Below are 13,948 nucleotides of genomic sequence, written 5' to 3'. Positions count from 1 at the left end.
ATAGCTAAAGATGAGTGCTCAGAGCAGTAGCTTCTATTGCTAATATACTATAGTAAAAGTCATTGATGCAATGGAGGAAAGCATAATTGTCCCTATATAAATCTTTGGTAAGACCTCACCTTGAGAGTGGAGTGCAGTTCTTGGGACCAATCTTAAAAAAGACATTGCAGTCTCTGTAAAAGTTCAGAGAAGGGCCCCAAAGCGAATAATGGCAATGGAATTGAGAATTTAAGCTGAGAGGTTAGCCAAACTGGGTCTGTTTTATCTAGAAAAAAAGGTGCTTGAGGTGACATTACTTTATATAAATATATTCAAGGCCCATGTACAGAGATGGCAGAAACTTTGTTCATTCCAAGAAACTGACAAGAAGTCACTTGGTAAACTGTGGAACTGATTACCTAAGGAGGTAGTAAATGCCAAAGCCTTTAGATACTTTCCTGACTAGAAGCAGAATTCAGGGATATGATTGCTTGTTTTAAATGGCCACCTTTTTTAATTGGATTCATTGAAGGTTTTTTTTTTTGTATTTGTTGAACTTGATGGACTTCTCCCCCCCCCCAACTCATCTACTATATTACTATGTTATAATTTTTATTAATTTTTTTTTTTTTTTTACTAGTGAACTGTTTATATATACGCAAATTACAAAAAATATTGCACATAATACACATGCTTAAAGGGATACTAAACTAAATGTTAAGCAACATTCTAATTTACGCCACCAATTGGCAAGCGCTATCCAAGTTGCTGAACCAAAAATGGGCTGGCACCCTAGCTTAGATTCTTGCTTTTTCAAATAAAGATAGCAAGAGTATAAATGGAATTTGATAAAAGGCATAAATGAGAGTTGCTTTAAATTGCATGCTCTTATTTGAATTGCGACAGAGAATTTGGATTTAGTGTCCCTTTTTTAAAGGGACATGAAAACCAAACCTCTTTAGTCAGAGTATACAACTTTCCAGTTTAGTTCTATAGTCTAATTTGCTTCATTCTCTTGGTATCATTTATTGAAAAACTTGTGCTGCCGAATCTGTTGGCACTCCTCAGATAACTAGGAACGCTCAGAAGCTGATGGGTAGATGCTGATTGGTGGCTGCACATGTATATCATTTGCTTACTGATGTGTTCAGTTATCTCTCAGTAGGGCATTGCTACTCCAATAAAGGTTACCAAGAGAATTAGGTAAATTGGAAAGTTGTTTTAAAATTGTGTGCTATGAAACATTTTTGGAATGTTATCAGTTTGCAAGAGCAGTAGATGGCAGCACTATTTCTCCAACATAGGTGTGTCCGGTCCACGGCGTCATCCTTACTTGTGGGATATTCTCTTCCCCCAACAGGAAATGGCAAAGAGCCCAGCAAAGCTGGTCATATGATCCCTCCTAGGCTCCGCCTACCCCAGTCATTCTCTTTGCCGTTGCACAGGCAACATCTCCACGGAGATGGCTAAGAGTTTTTTGGTGTTTAAATGTCGTTTTATTCTTCAATCAAGTGTTTGTTATTTTAAAATAGTGCTGGTATGTACTATTTACTCTGAAACAGAAAAGAGAAGAAGATTTCTGTTTGTGAGAGGAAGATGATTTTAGCAGACGTTACTAAAATCTATTGCTGTTTCCACACAGGACTGTTGAGATGAAGTAACTTCAGTTGGGGGAAGCAGTTGGCAGACTTTTCTGCCTGAGGTATGATGGCCACATTTCTAACACGACTTGTTAATGCTGGAAGGCTGTCATTTTCCCTATGGGGACCGGTAAGCCATTTTCTTAGATTAAGTATAAGAATAAAGGCTTTATAAGGGCTTAAAAAACTGGTAGACATTTTTCTGGGCTAAAACGATTACTTGCTAAGCATATTTGACAGATTATAGCGCTTTATAGTTATTATAATCTTGGGGATTGTTGTTAAAAAAACGGCAGGCACTGTATGGACACCTTTTTCAGATGGGGGCCTTCTCTAGTCATAGGCAGAGCCTCATTTTCGCGCCACTAATGCGCAGTTGTTTTTGGAAGGCAAGGCATGCAGATGCATGTGTGAGGAGCTAAGATCCACTGAAAAAGCTTATAGAAGGCGTCATTTGGTATCGTATTCCCCTCTGGGCTTGGTTGGGTCTCAGCAAAGCAGATTCCTGGGACTGTATAGGGGTTAAATGTAAAAACTGCTCCGGTTCCGTTATTTTAAGGGTTAAAGCTTTCAAATTTGGTGTGCAATACTTTTAAGGCTTTAAGACACTGTGGTGAAATTTTGGTGAATTTTGAACAATTGCTTCATACTTTTTCGCATATTCAGTAATAAAGTGTGTTCTGTTTAAAATTTAAAGTGACAGTAACGGTTTTATTTTAAAACGTTTTTTGTGCTTTGTTGACAAGTTTAAGCCTGTTTAACATGTCTGAACCATCAGATAAACGATGTTCTATATGTATGAAAGCCAATGTGTCTCCCCATTTAAATATATGTGATAATTGTGACATGGTGTCCAAACAAAGTAGGGACAATGATGCCACAGATAATAATAGTGCCCAAGATGATTCTTCAGATGAGGGGAGTAAGCATGGTACTGCATCACCCCCTTCTGTGTCTACACCAGTTTTGCCCACACAAGAGGCTCCTAGTACATCTAGTGCGCCAATACTTATTACTATGCAACAATTAACGGCTGTTATGGATAATTCTATTAAAAATATTTTATCTAAAATGCCTACTTATCAAAGAAAGCGCGATTGCTCTGTTTTAAACACTGAAGAGCAAGAGGACGCTGATGATAACGCTTCTGACATACCCTCACACCAATCTGAAGGGGCCAGGAGGGAGGTTTTGTCTGAGGGAGAAATTTCAGATTCAGGGAAAATTTCTCAACAAGCTGAACCTGATGTTGTAACATTTTAAATTTAAATTAGAACATCTCCGCGCACTGCTTAAGGAGGTATTATCTACTCTGGATGATTGTGACAATTTGGTCATTCCAGAGAAATTCTGTAAGATGGACAAGTTCCTAGAGGTTCCGGTGCCCCCCAATGTTTTTCCTATACCCAAGCGGGTGGCGGACATAGTAAACCAGGAATGGGAAAGGCCCGGCATACCTTTTGTGCCTCCCCCTATATTTAAGAAATTATTTCCTATAGTCGACCCCAGAAAGGACTTATGGCAGACAGTCCCTAAGGTCGAGGGGGCGGTCTCTACTCTAAACAAACGCACTACTATTCCCATAGAAGATAGTTGTGCTTTTAAAGATCCTATGGATAAAAAATTAGAGGGTTTGCTTAAAGGAATGTTTGTTCAGCAAGGTTACCTTCTTCAACCAATTTCATGCATTGTTCCTGTCACTACGGCAGCGTGTTTCTGGTTCGAAGAACTAGAAAAGTCGCTCGATAAGGAATCTTCGTATGAGGAGATTATGGACAGAGTTCATGCACTTAAATTGGCTAACTCTTTTATTCTAGATGCCGCTTTGCAATTAGCGAGATTAGCGGCGAAAAATTCAGGGTTTGCTATCGTGGAGCACAGCGCTCTGGCTAAAGTCTTGGTCAGCGGATGTGTCTTCCAAGACAAAATTGCTTAACATCCCTTTCAAGGGCAAAACACTGTTTGGTCCTGATTTGAAAGAGATTATTTCAGACATCACCGGAGGAAAGGGCCACGCCCTTCCTCAGGATAGGTCTTTTAAGGCTAGAAATAAGCCTAATTTTCGTCCCTTTCGCAGAAACGGACCAGCCTCTACTTCTACATCCTCTAAGCAAGAGGGTAATACTTCTCAACCCAAACCAGCCTGGAGACCGATGCAAGGCTGGAACAAGGGTAAGCAGGCCAAGAAGCCTGCCACTGCTACCAAAGCAGCATGAAGGGATGGCCCCCGATCCGGGACCGGATCTGGTGGGGGGCAGACTTTCTCTCTTTGCTCAGGCCTGGGCAAGAGATGTTCAGGATCCTTGGGCACTAGAAATAGTTTCTCAAGGTTATCTCCTGGAATTCAAGGAACTACCCCCAAGGGGAAGGTTCCACAGGTCTCAATTATCTTCAAACCAAATAAAGACAGGCATTCTTACATTGTGTAGAAGACCTGTTAAAGATGGGAGTACTTCATCCAGTTCCAATAAGAGAACAAGGGATGGGGTTTTACTCCAACCTGTTCATAGTTCCCAAAAAAGAGGGAACGTTCAGACCAATTCTGGATCTCAAGATCCTAAACAAATTTCTCAGGGTTCCATCATTCAAAATGGAAACCATTCTAACGATCCTTCCTACCATCCAGGAAGGTCAATTTATGACCACGGTGGATTTAAAGGATGCGTACCTCCATATTCCTATCCACAAGGAACATCATCAGTTCCTAAGGTTCGCTTTTCTGGACAAGCATTACCAGTTTGTGGCACTTCCTTTCGGTTTAGCCACTGCTCCGAGAATTTTCACAAAGGTACTAGGGTCCCTTCTAGCGGTTCTAAGACCAAGGGGCATTGCAGTAGTACCGTACTTGGACGACATCCTGATTCAAGCGTCGTCTCTGTCAAAAGCAAAGGCTCATACGGACATCGTCCTAGCCTTTCTCAGATCTCACGGATGGAAAGTAAACATAGAAAAAAGCTCTCTTTCCCCGTCAACAAGAGTTCCCTTCTTGGGAACAATAATAGACTCCTTAGAAATGAGAATTTTTCTGACAGAGGTCAGAAAATCAAAACTTCTAAGCTCTTGTCAAGTTCTTCATTCTGTTCTTCGTCCTTCCATAGCGCAGTGCATGGAACTAATAGGATTGATGGTTGCAGCAATGGACATAGTTCCTTTTGCACGAATTCATCTAAGACCATTACAACTGTGCATGCTCAGACAGTGGAATGGGGATTATACAGACTTGTCTCCGACGATTCAAGTAGATCAAAGGACCAGAGATTCACTCCGTTGGTGGCTGACCCCGGACAATCTGTCACAGGGAATGAGCTTCCGCAGACCAGAGTGAGTCATTGTCACGACCGACGCCAGTCTGGTGGGCTGGGGCGCGGTCTGGGAACCCCTGAAAGCTCAGGGTCTATGGTCTCGGGAAGAATCTCTTCTCCCGATAAACATTCTGGAACTAAGAGCGATATTCAATGCTCTCAAAGCTTGGCCTCATCTAGCAAAGGCCAAATTCATAAGGTTTCAATCAGACAACATGACGACAGTTGCATAAATCAACCATCAGGGGGGAACAAGGAGTTCCCTGGCGATGGAGGAAGTGACCAAGATAATTCAATGGGCGGAGGATCACTCCTGCCACTTGTCTGCAATCCACATCCCAGGGGTGGAAAATTGGGAAGCGGATTTTCTGAGTCGTCAGACATTCCATCCGGGGGAGTGGGAACTCCACCCGGAAATCTTTGCCCAAATAACTCAATTATGGGGCTTTCCAGACATGGATCTGATGGCGTCTCGTCAGAACTTCAAGGTTCCTTGTTACGGGTCCAGATCCAGGGATCCCAAGGCGACTCTAGTAGATGCACTAGTAGCACCTTGGACCTTCAACCTAGCTTATGTTTTCCCACCGTTTCCTCTCATTCCCAGGCTGGTAGCCAGGATCAACCAGGAGAGGGCTTCGGTGATCTTGATAGCTCCTGCATGGCCACGCAGGACTTGGTATGCAGACCTGGTGAATATGTCATCGGCTCCACCATGGAAGCTACCTTTGAGACAGGACCTTCTTGTTCAAGGTCCATTCGAACATCCGAATCTGGTTTCTCTCCAACTGACTGCTTGGAGATTGAACGCTTGATTTTATCAAAGCGTGGGTTTTCAGATTCTGTAATAGATACTCTGATTCAGGCTAGAAAGCCTGTAACTAGAAGAATTTACCATAAGATATGGAAAAAATATATCTATTGGTGTGAATCTAAAGGATTCCCATGGAACAAGATAAAAATCCCTAGGATTTTATCCTTTCTACAAGAGGGTTTGGAGAAGGGATTATCTGCAAGTTCTCTGAAGGGGCAGATTTCTGCGTTATCTGTTTTACTTCACAAAAGGCTGGCAGCTGTGCCAGACGTTCAAGCGTTTGTTCAGGCTCTGGTTAGAATCAAGCCTGTTTACAGACCTTTGACTCCTCCCTGGAGTCTAAATCTAGTTCTTTCAGTTCTTCAAGGGGTTCCGTTTGAACCCTTACATTCCGTAGATATTAAGTTATCTTGTAAAGTTTTGTTTTTGGTTGCAATTTCTTCTGCTAGAAGAGTTTCAGAGTTATCTGCTCTGCAGTGTTCTCCGCCCTATCTGGTGTTCCATGCAGATAAGGTGGTTTTGCGTACTAAGCCTGGTTTTCTTCCGAAAGTTGTTTCCAACAAGAATATTAACCAGGAGATAGTTGTACCTTCTTTGTGCCCGAATCCAGTTTCAAAGAAGGAACGTTTGTTACACAATTTGGACGTAGTCCGTGCTCTAAAATTCTATTTAGAGGCCACTAAAGATTTCAGACAAACTTCTTCTTTGTTGTTTATTCTGGTAAAAGGAGAGGTCAAAAAGCAATTTCTACCTCTCTTTCTTTTTGGCTTAAAAGCATTATCCGTTTGGCTTATGAGACTGCCGGACGGCAGCCTCCTGAAAGAATCACAGCTCACTCCACTAGGGCTGTGGCTTCCACATGGGCCTTCAAGAACGAGGCTTCTGTTGACCAGATATGTAAGGCAGCGACTTGGTCTTCACTGCACACTTTTGCCAAATTTTACAAATTTGATACTTTTGCTTCTTCAGAGGCTATTTTTGGGAGAAAGGTTTTGCAAGCCATGGTGCCTTCCATTTAGGTGACCTGATTTGCTCCCTCCCTTCATCCGTGTCCTAAAGCTTTGGCATTGGTTCCCACAAGTAAGGATGACGCCGTGGACCGGACACACCAATGTTGGAGAAAACAGAATTTATGTTTACCTGATAAATTACTTTCTCCAACGGTGTGTCCGGTCCACGGCCCGCCCTGGTTTTTTTAATCAGGTCTGATGAATTATTTTCTCTAACTACAGTCACCACGGTATCATATGGTTTCTCCTATGCATATTTCCTCCTGTACGTCGGTCGAATGACTGGGGTAGGCGGAGCCTAGGAGGGATCATATGACCAGCTTTGCTGGGCTCTTTGCCATTTCCTGTTGGGGAAGAGAATATCCCACAAGTAAGGATGACGCCGTGGACCGGACACACCGTTGGAGAAAGTAATTTATCAGGTAAGCATAAATTCTGTTTTCTACATACCTAGTAGCGATGTGCATTCGTCTTCAGATAATGGTGAAAAAATATATATAAAAAAAAAAGTCGGTGTTCATTTATAAATTATATATTCTAATCCACTCTCTCCAGAGCACATAAGGTAAGCTACAGGTGAACTTTGCACTAGTCATTCATTTCATTAAAACAAATGTAAAAGTTTCAAAGCTACAAGTGAAGCCACCGAATATTTGTGAAACAAATTTCTATTGCCAACAAAAAAATTACCAGGGGGAGCACATTTTTTCAAATTTCAGTAAATTTGCAAGAAAATATAAATATATAAATAAAATAAAAACAAAAAACCTTTCACTTGTGTTTGGCTCTTTTAATATGCATAATTTTTCGTTTTTTCTTCCGTCTCCTTGCTTTTCAGGGTTGACAACTTCGGCTTGGGGCTTCTACTAAAGACAAACCAAATAAAGCGCATGGTCTCTTCGTATGTTGGGGAAAATGCAGAATTTGAAAGGCAATATCTGGAAGGAGAGCTAGAAGTTGAACTTGTACCACAGGTAATGCTTCTAATTATAAAATAACTCTACTGGGGAAGCTATATTACATAGACCAGTGGGATAGGGTGCAGCTTCTCCTAGCTCATGTGAATCAGTCTCAGAAATACCAGGTACATCTTCTGGATGAAACGGCTGATATACAGTAATACTAGACAAGTTCTCCTTTGTGGAATAATCAATTGAAAGAATGTACATGTTTAGCACTCAACAGCAAATAAAGGGTAAATGGCCATGAATACCTAGGTAGAAAGGCCCAGGAAAAGGCAAATTAAAACTTAACTTTTATTAATTTCATCAAATAATAAAAAAAGGGGGGTGAGGTATTTTAAAATTCCAACCAGTGTGAAGATAGGAGAATGCAACTCCAGAGGAGAAAAATCCAGCCAATAAGTGATATACACTCTGGAATGGGGTAAGATAGAGATATAGATATAGATATAGATATATACCCATAAATTCTGAAATAATATCCTGCAGTTGTATAATCACACCAAAGTAAATACACACTGAAAGTTACTAAGATCTTATATTAATACATCAAGATACACATTGTTGCAAAACTTGAGACTAGTAAATGTGCCCTTGGTAATATATTTATTGAGTGCTGGGTACTGAATGGTTTTTTACCTCTATATAACAGACTGACTCTAAATATAGCAGCATATAAACTGCTTAACTTCTGGTAACATAACGGGCGGAGAAATACTCCAATGTTGTTTAGCTGTACTCAGTATTGGTAATGGTGTTCCTGAAAACGTTATAAAATGGAAAAATTCACTCTGTATGTACTCCCAGTTCAATTTAGGTGATACTTTTATTGTAGCATTGCACTCAGTTTGTGCTTAACTTAATAATGTTTAGGATCTAAATAGACAACTGGTAACCACCTATTCGGGTGGGTGGCTGTTTTTGAAGCAGCAGCTATAATATCAGGATATTATTGAAATATTTTTCTTTTACACAACCCTCGTTGTGATACCGCCAATTTCTTGGATCAATACTGCCGATTATACTGTGTAAAGTCCGCTTAGCTATAACAGGATTAAATTATTATTCTAAAAAATTAGTACCCATATCTTTGTCAGTGTGTTTGGTGCACTATAGAGAGAACCCCTGTATTATGGTTTAAATAGTACTCCAGGGTGTTAAATCAAAATATATACGTAGTAGGATTATTGTAGAACCAATAAGAGACACTCCGGTATTGAGGTTAATATATTTATAATTACCGGTTTTGGAACTTAACAAGGTCTCTATATACAATTAAGACCTAGAGAGATCAGAGCTGAACTTGCTCAACGCTTAGTTTAAAAGTACATATACTGAATCTCAAATTAGACTCCTATCGGTAAGGTACTTGTAGAGATATATGGAATTGAGCAGCTCGGTTTCCCTAGGTAACACTCACACACAGACATACCATTTTTAAATTAAATTCTAATAAAGCATTCTATCATAATTCACACAGTTGTTTAAGTTTAAAAAGGGAGAATATTCTCCCTTTTTAAACTTAAACTGTGTGAAACATTATTAAGTTAAGCACAAACTGAGTGCAATGCTACAATGAAAGTATCACCTAAATTGAACTGGGAGTACATACAGAGTGAATTTTTCCATTTTATAACGTTTTCAGGAACACAATTACTACAATAATTCGACAAACCATAACCAATACTGAGTACAGCTAAACAACATTGGAGTATTTCTCTGCCCGTTATGTTACCAGAAGTTAAGCAGTTTATATGCTGCTATATTTAGAGTCAGTCTGTTATATAGAGGTAAAAAACCATTCAGTACCCAGCACTCAATAAATATATTACCAAGGGCACATTTACTAGTCTCAAGTTTTGCAACAGTGTATCTTGATGTATTAATATAAGATCTTGGTAACTTTCAGTGTGTATTTACTTTGGTGTGATTATACAACTGCAGGATAGTTCAGAGCATTACACCTACGTTTAAGACTCTGATATTACAATACCCAATAGTGACAGTTCAATTTGTGGTTCTCTAAATACTAGTATTATCACTCATCCTCTTGATATAAGTAGATTACCAAAAAATAGGGGGTACTATATCTTTGCAATTAATATTTCAGAATTTATGGGTATATCCTGAATATATATATATATATATATATAAAGTCCTAGAAAGGATAGCACAATCTTACTGAAGTAATGCCACGGTGCTCTGCTACAAACATAACAATCTTCTCCAAAAAGCAGGCAACTCACTGGTCTTTGTAGTAAAACTTAGAATTTATTATGTCAGTTTAAAAACAAACGTTTCGGCACTGCATTGTGCCTTTGTCAATGTTATACAAAAAGTACAAGGACAGAGTGCACCCTAGTACCCCGGATCAGTGAACAAACATTTAAAAACACCCCCTTAAATAGGAGACAACATTACCCCACTACGACTTTGCCGCCACCGCATTTGCATGTTCATCCAATTAGCTAGACGATGCGTCACGCTGGCACGCTAGCCGTGCCTAGCGTGATGACGCATAGCACGGCGTTGTTATGACAACGTCCCAAGCGTTGCATCAGTATATCAGTCAAATAATAGGAGATCACCAGGAGACAGTCTGCGCATGTTCAGAACCAACCGTATTCATGAAGCGCATCGGTTGCTCTAGGCAACCAGTGTAAACCTGTCAACCTGGCGGATGAAAACCGCTCTAGGTGTCTCATATTATGTGGCTAAGGCGGGTAAGGAATATTAGATCTTATCAGCCTAGCAAATCGCACAACTCACATGATAAAAATCTATCCACTAAGAATACATACAAATGTAAATCTGTTATGCCACTGAAATGCAAGTCTGAAAGATGTATAATATCTCATTGTCTGAGAGTAATATGCAACAATGTGTGTTAAAAAGTATATGTACAGAAAAACATGTTAATAGAATTTAAGTATACATCGAGCTCATGGAGTACGGTAGTAACTGTAACAGCGAGGTGTTCACTAGCTCAAGCCAGATGGACATAGGCATCGATTTCAATAGAAAGGGCTGAAATCCAAAGTGGTATTGAGTCCTTTTGGGGTCATAGTTCCCAACTTATGAATCCACCTGCTCTCGCATTGGAGTAATTTTTTACCCCTGTCGCCACCCCTTGGATTTGGTGGGACATGGTCAATCAACATTGATCTAATGCTTGACACTGGATGTTTGTAGTTTGCACAGTGACGTGCCACCGGTTGGTCCGAGTCACCATCTTTCAATGCTTCCCGTATGGCATGGCGATGGTTTGCCATCCTGTCGCGGAAGGAAGTTATTGTTTTACCAATGTAGATGAGGGAACACGGACAGGACAACATGTAGATCACATAGGTGCTGGTGCAGCTGAGGCGATGGTTAATTTTAAACCTTTGGTTCTTATGGGGGTGTTGGAAAGACTCCCCTTTACACATGCTGTTGCACGTTGTGCAGCTCCCACAAGGGAAGCAACCTTTTTTGGATGTCTTGAGCCATGTTTCCTTTTTGTAGGTTGTGACCGCCTAGCCAATGCAGCACGTCGCCATTGGCCAGTGGTGGGGACAGACCCCATGTTACCGTTTCAGAAGTTGAACGCTCCAAGGGTGGTCTATCGCAGAGCAAGGAACCTGAGGGACATCTTGGTTAAAGCAGATCCTGTTAACCACTATAAAAAGGAAACATGGCTCAAGACATCCAAAAAAGGTTGCTTCCCTTGTGGGAGCTGCACAACGTGCAACAGCATGTGTAAAGGGGAGTCTTTCCAACACCCCCATAAGAACCAAAGGTTTAAAATTAACCATCGCCTCAGCTGCACCAGCACCTATGTGATCTACATGTTGTCCTGTCCGTGTTCCCTCATCTACATTGGTAAAACAATAACTTCCTTCCGCGACAGGATGGCAAACCATCGCCATGCCATACGGGAAGCATTGAAAGATGGTGACTCGGACCAACCGGTGGCACGTCACTGTGCAAACTACAAACATCCAGTGTCAAGCATTAGATCAATGTTGATTGACCATGTCCCACCAAATCCAAGGGGTGGCGACAGGGGTAAAAAATTACTCCAATGTGAGAGCAGGTGGATTCATAAGTTGGGAACTATGACCCCAAAAGGACTCAATACCACTTTGGATTTCAGCCCTTTCTATTGAAATCGATGCCTATGTCCATCTGGCTTGAGCTAGTGAACACCTCGCTGTTACAGTTACTACCGTACTCCATGAGCTCGATGTATACTTAAATTCTATTAACATGTTTTTCTGTACATATACTTTTTAACACACATTGTTGCATATTACTCTCAGACAATGAGATATTATACATCTTTCAGACTTGCATTTCAGTGGCATAACAGATTTACATTTGTATGTATTCTTAGTGGATAGATTTTTATCATGTGAGTTGTGCGATTTGCTAGGCTGATAAGATCTAATATTCCTTACCCGCCTTAGCCACATAATATGAGACACCTAGAGCGGTTTTCATCCGCCAGGTTGACAGGTTTACACTGGTTGCCTAGAGCAACCGATGCGCTTCATGAATACGGTTGGTTCTGAACATGCGCAGACTGTCTCCTGGTGATCTCCTATTATTTGACTGATATACTGATGCAACGCTTGGGACGTTGTCATAACAACGCTGTGCTATGCGTCATCACGCTAGGCACGGCTAGCGTGCCAGCGTGACGTATCGTCTAGCTAATTGGATGAACATGCAAATGCGGTGGCGGCAAAGTCGTAGTGGGGTAATGTTGTCTCCTTCTATTTAAGGGGGTGTTTTTAAATGTTTGTTCACTGATCCGGGGTACTAGGGTGCACTCTGTCCTTGTACTTTTTGTATAACATTGACAAAGGCACAATGCAGTGCCGAAACGTTTGTAGTAAAACTTAGACTTTATTATGTCAGTTTAAAAACAAAGACCAGTGAGTTGCCTGCTTTTTGGAGAAGATTGTTATGTTTGTAGCAGAGCACCGTGGCATTACTTCAGTAAGATTGTGCTATCCTTTCTAGGGATATATATATATATATATATATATATATATATATATATATATATATATATATATATATATATATATATATATATATATATTCTATCTTACCCCATTCCAGAGTGTATATCACTTGGAGAGCATACCACTTATTGGCTGGATTTTTTCTCCTCTGGAGTTGCATTCTCCTATCTTCACACTGGTTGGAATTTTAAAATACCTCACCCCCCCTTTTTTTTATTATTTGATGAAATTAATAAAAGTTAAGTTTTAATTTGCCTTTTCCTGGGCCTTTCTACCTAGGTATTCATGGCCATTTACCCTTTATTTGCTGTTGAGTGCTAAATATGTACATTCTTTCAATTGTTGCTTGCATTTGATTATTCCAGTTTGCTTCTTCCAATGTACAGCACCTAAGTCCCCACTCATACATTTGTTGAGATTTCTCACACCTAATGAGAACAGGATATATAGTGGGACACAGCAACTGTAGTGCCGTTGTCTTTTCTCTTTCTGTTTCTCAAGTTCTCCTTTGTGCCAGGCACACAGTGGCTGTATTTCGGGTGACTTACTAGATCTCTGTCCTTCCTAGCTGTGCACTATTTTTACTTAATTCATGGGTATTTATACAATCCACTCTGAAACCTACAGTGCATTTGTGTGTTTTTTTTTTTTTTTTTTTTTGCACCAACCTTTTGAAAAACAGTTTTTATGCAAAAACAAGAGGTTTGTGGGGAGTTCATAGATCTATTGAAACTAGCACAATTTAAATGTTACATTGTTTACTGCATGATTTCATTTCCCTTGTAAATATTTTCTCAATGCGTTGTTGATATTTATTCCTCCATTGCAGATCCCAGACTGACAGTGTATTTTTGTATAATCAGGGCACTCTTGCAGAACGTGTCCGTGCAGGCGGCGCAGGTATTCCAGCTTTCTTCACTCCCACGGGTTTTGGTACTTTGATACAAGAAGGAGGTGCACCAATAAAATACAACAAAGATAGAACTGTTGCAATTGCCAGCAAGCCTAAAGAGGTAGGTGCTAACTCCTCCTGTACCAATTTTATTAAAAAAAAATTCCTGATGTTATGGGCAATGACCATTATAAAACCTATTTGCTGCTAGAACAAAAGGCATTGTCTGTAGTAATGGGAAACTTGTGAGGATGCTGCCCTCTCATGGTTGAAGGTTAGATTGTAGTAATTAGATATGTGCATTCAGGTTCAGTTTATTTTTGCTGTGTTCTTTGCATTT

The 13,948-nt window shown here is 40.3% G+C and overlaps 1 protein-coding gene across 1 annotated transcript in view; it reads left to right on the top strand.

The window, feature by feature from the left end:
* Positions 1-13,948, top strand: part of LOC128648519 (succinyl-CoA:3-ketoacid coenzyme A transferase 1, mitochondrial-like) — a 67,342-nt gene that overhangs the window by 36,795 nt on the left and 16,599 nt on the right. Inside the window, exons 4-5 of the mRNA XM_053701239.1 lie at positions 7,581-7,716; positions 13,580-13,729. Of these exons, the coding sequence (XP_053557214.1) occupies positions 7,581-7,716; positions 13,580-13,729 (286 nt within the window). The remainder of the gene's footprint in view (positions 1-7,580; positions 7,717-13,579; positions 13,730-13,948) is intronic.

The sequence above is a fragment of the Bombina bombina genome, chromosome 2 (assembly GCF_027579735.1).
Source record: "Bombina bombina isolate aBomBom1 chromosome 2, aBomBom1.pri, whole genome shotgun sequence".
Classification (NCBI taxonomy): domain Eukaryota; kingdom Metazoa; phylum Chordata; class Amphibia; order Anura; family Bombinatoridae; genus Bombina; species Bombina bombina.
The sequence above is the reverse complement of the archived record's forward strand: the minus strand, read 5'-3'. Positions and strand labels throughout refer to the sequence as shown.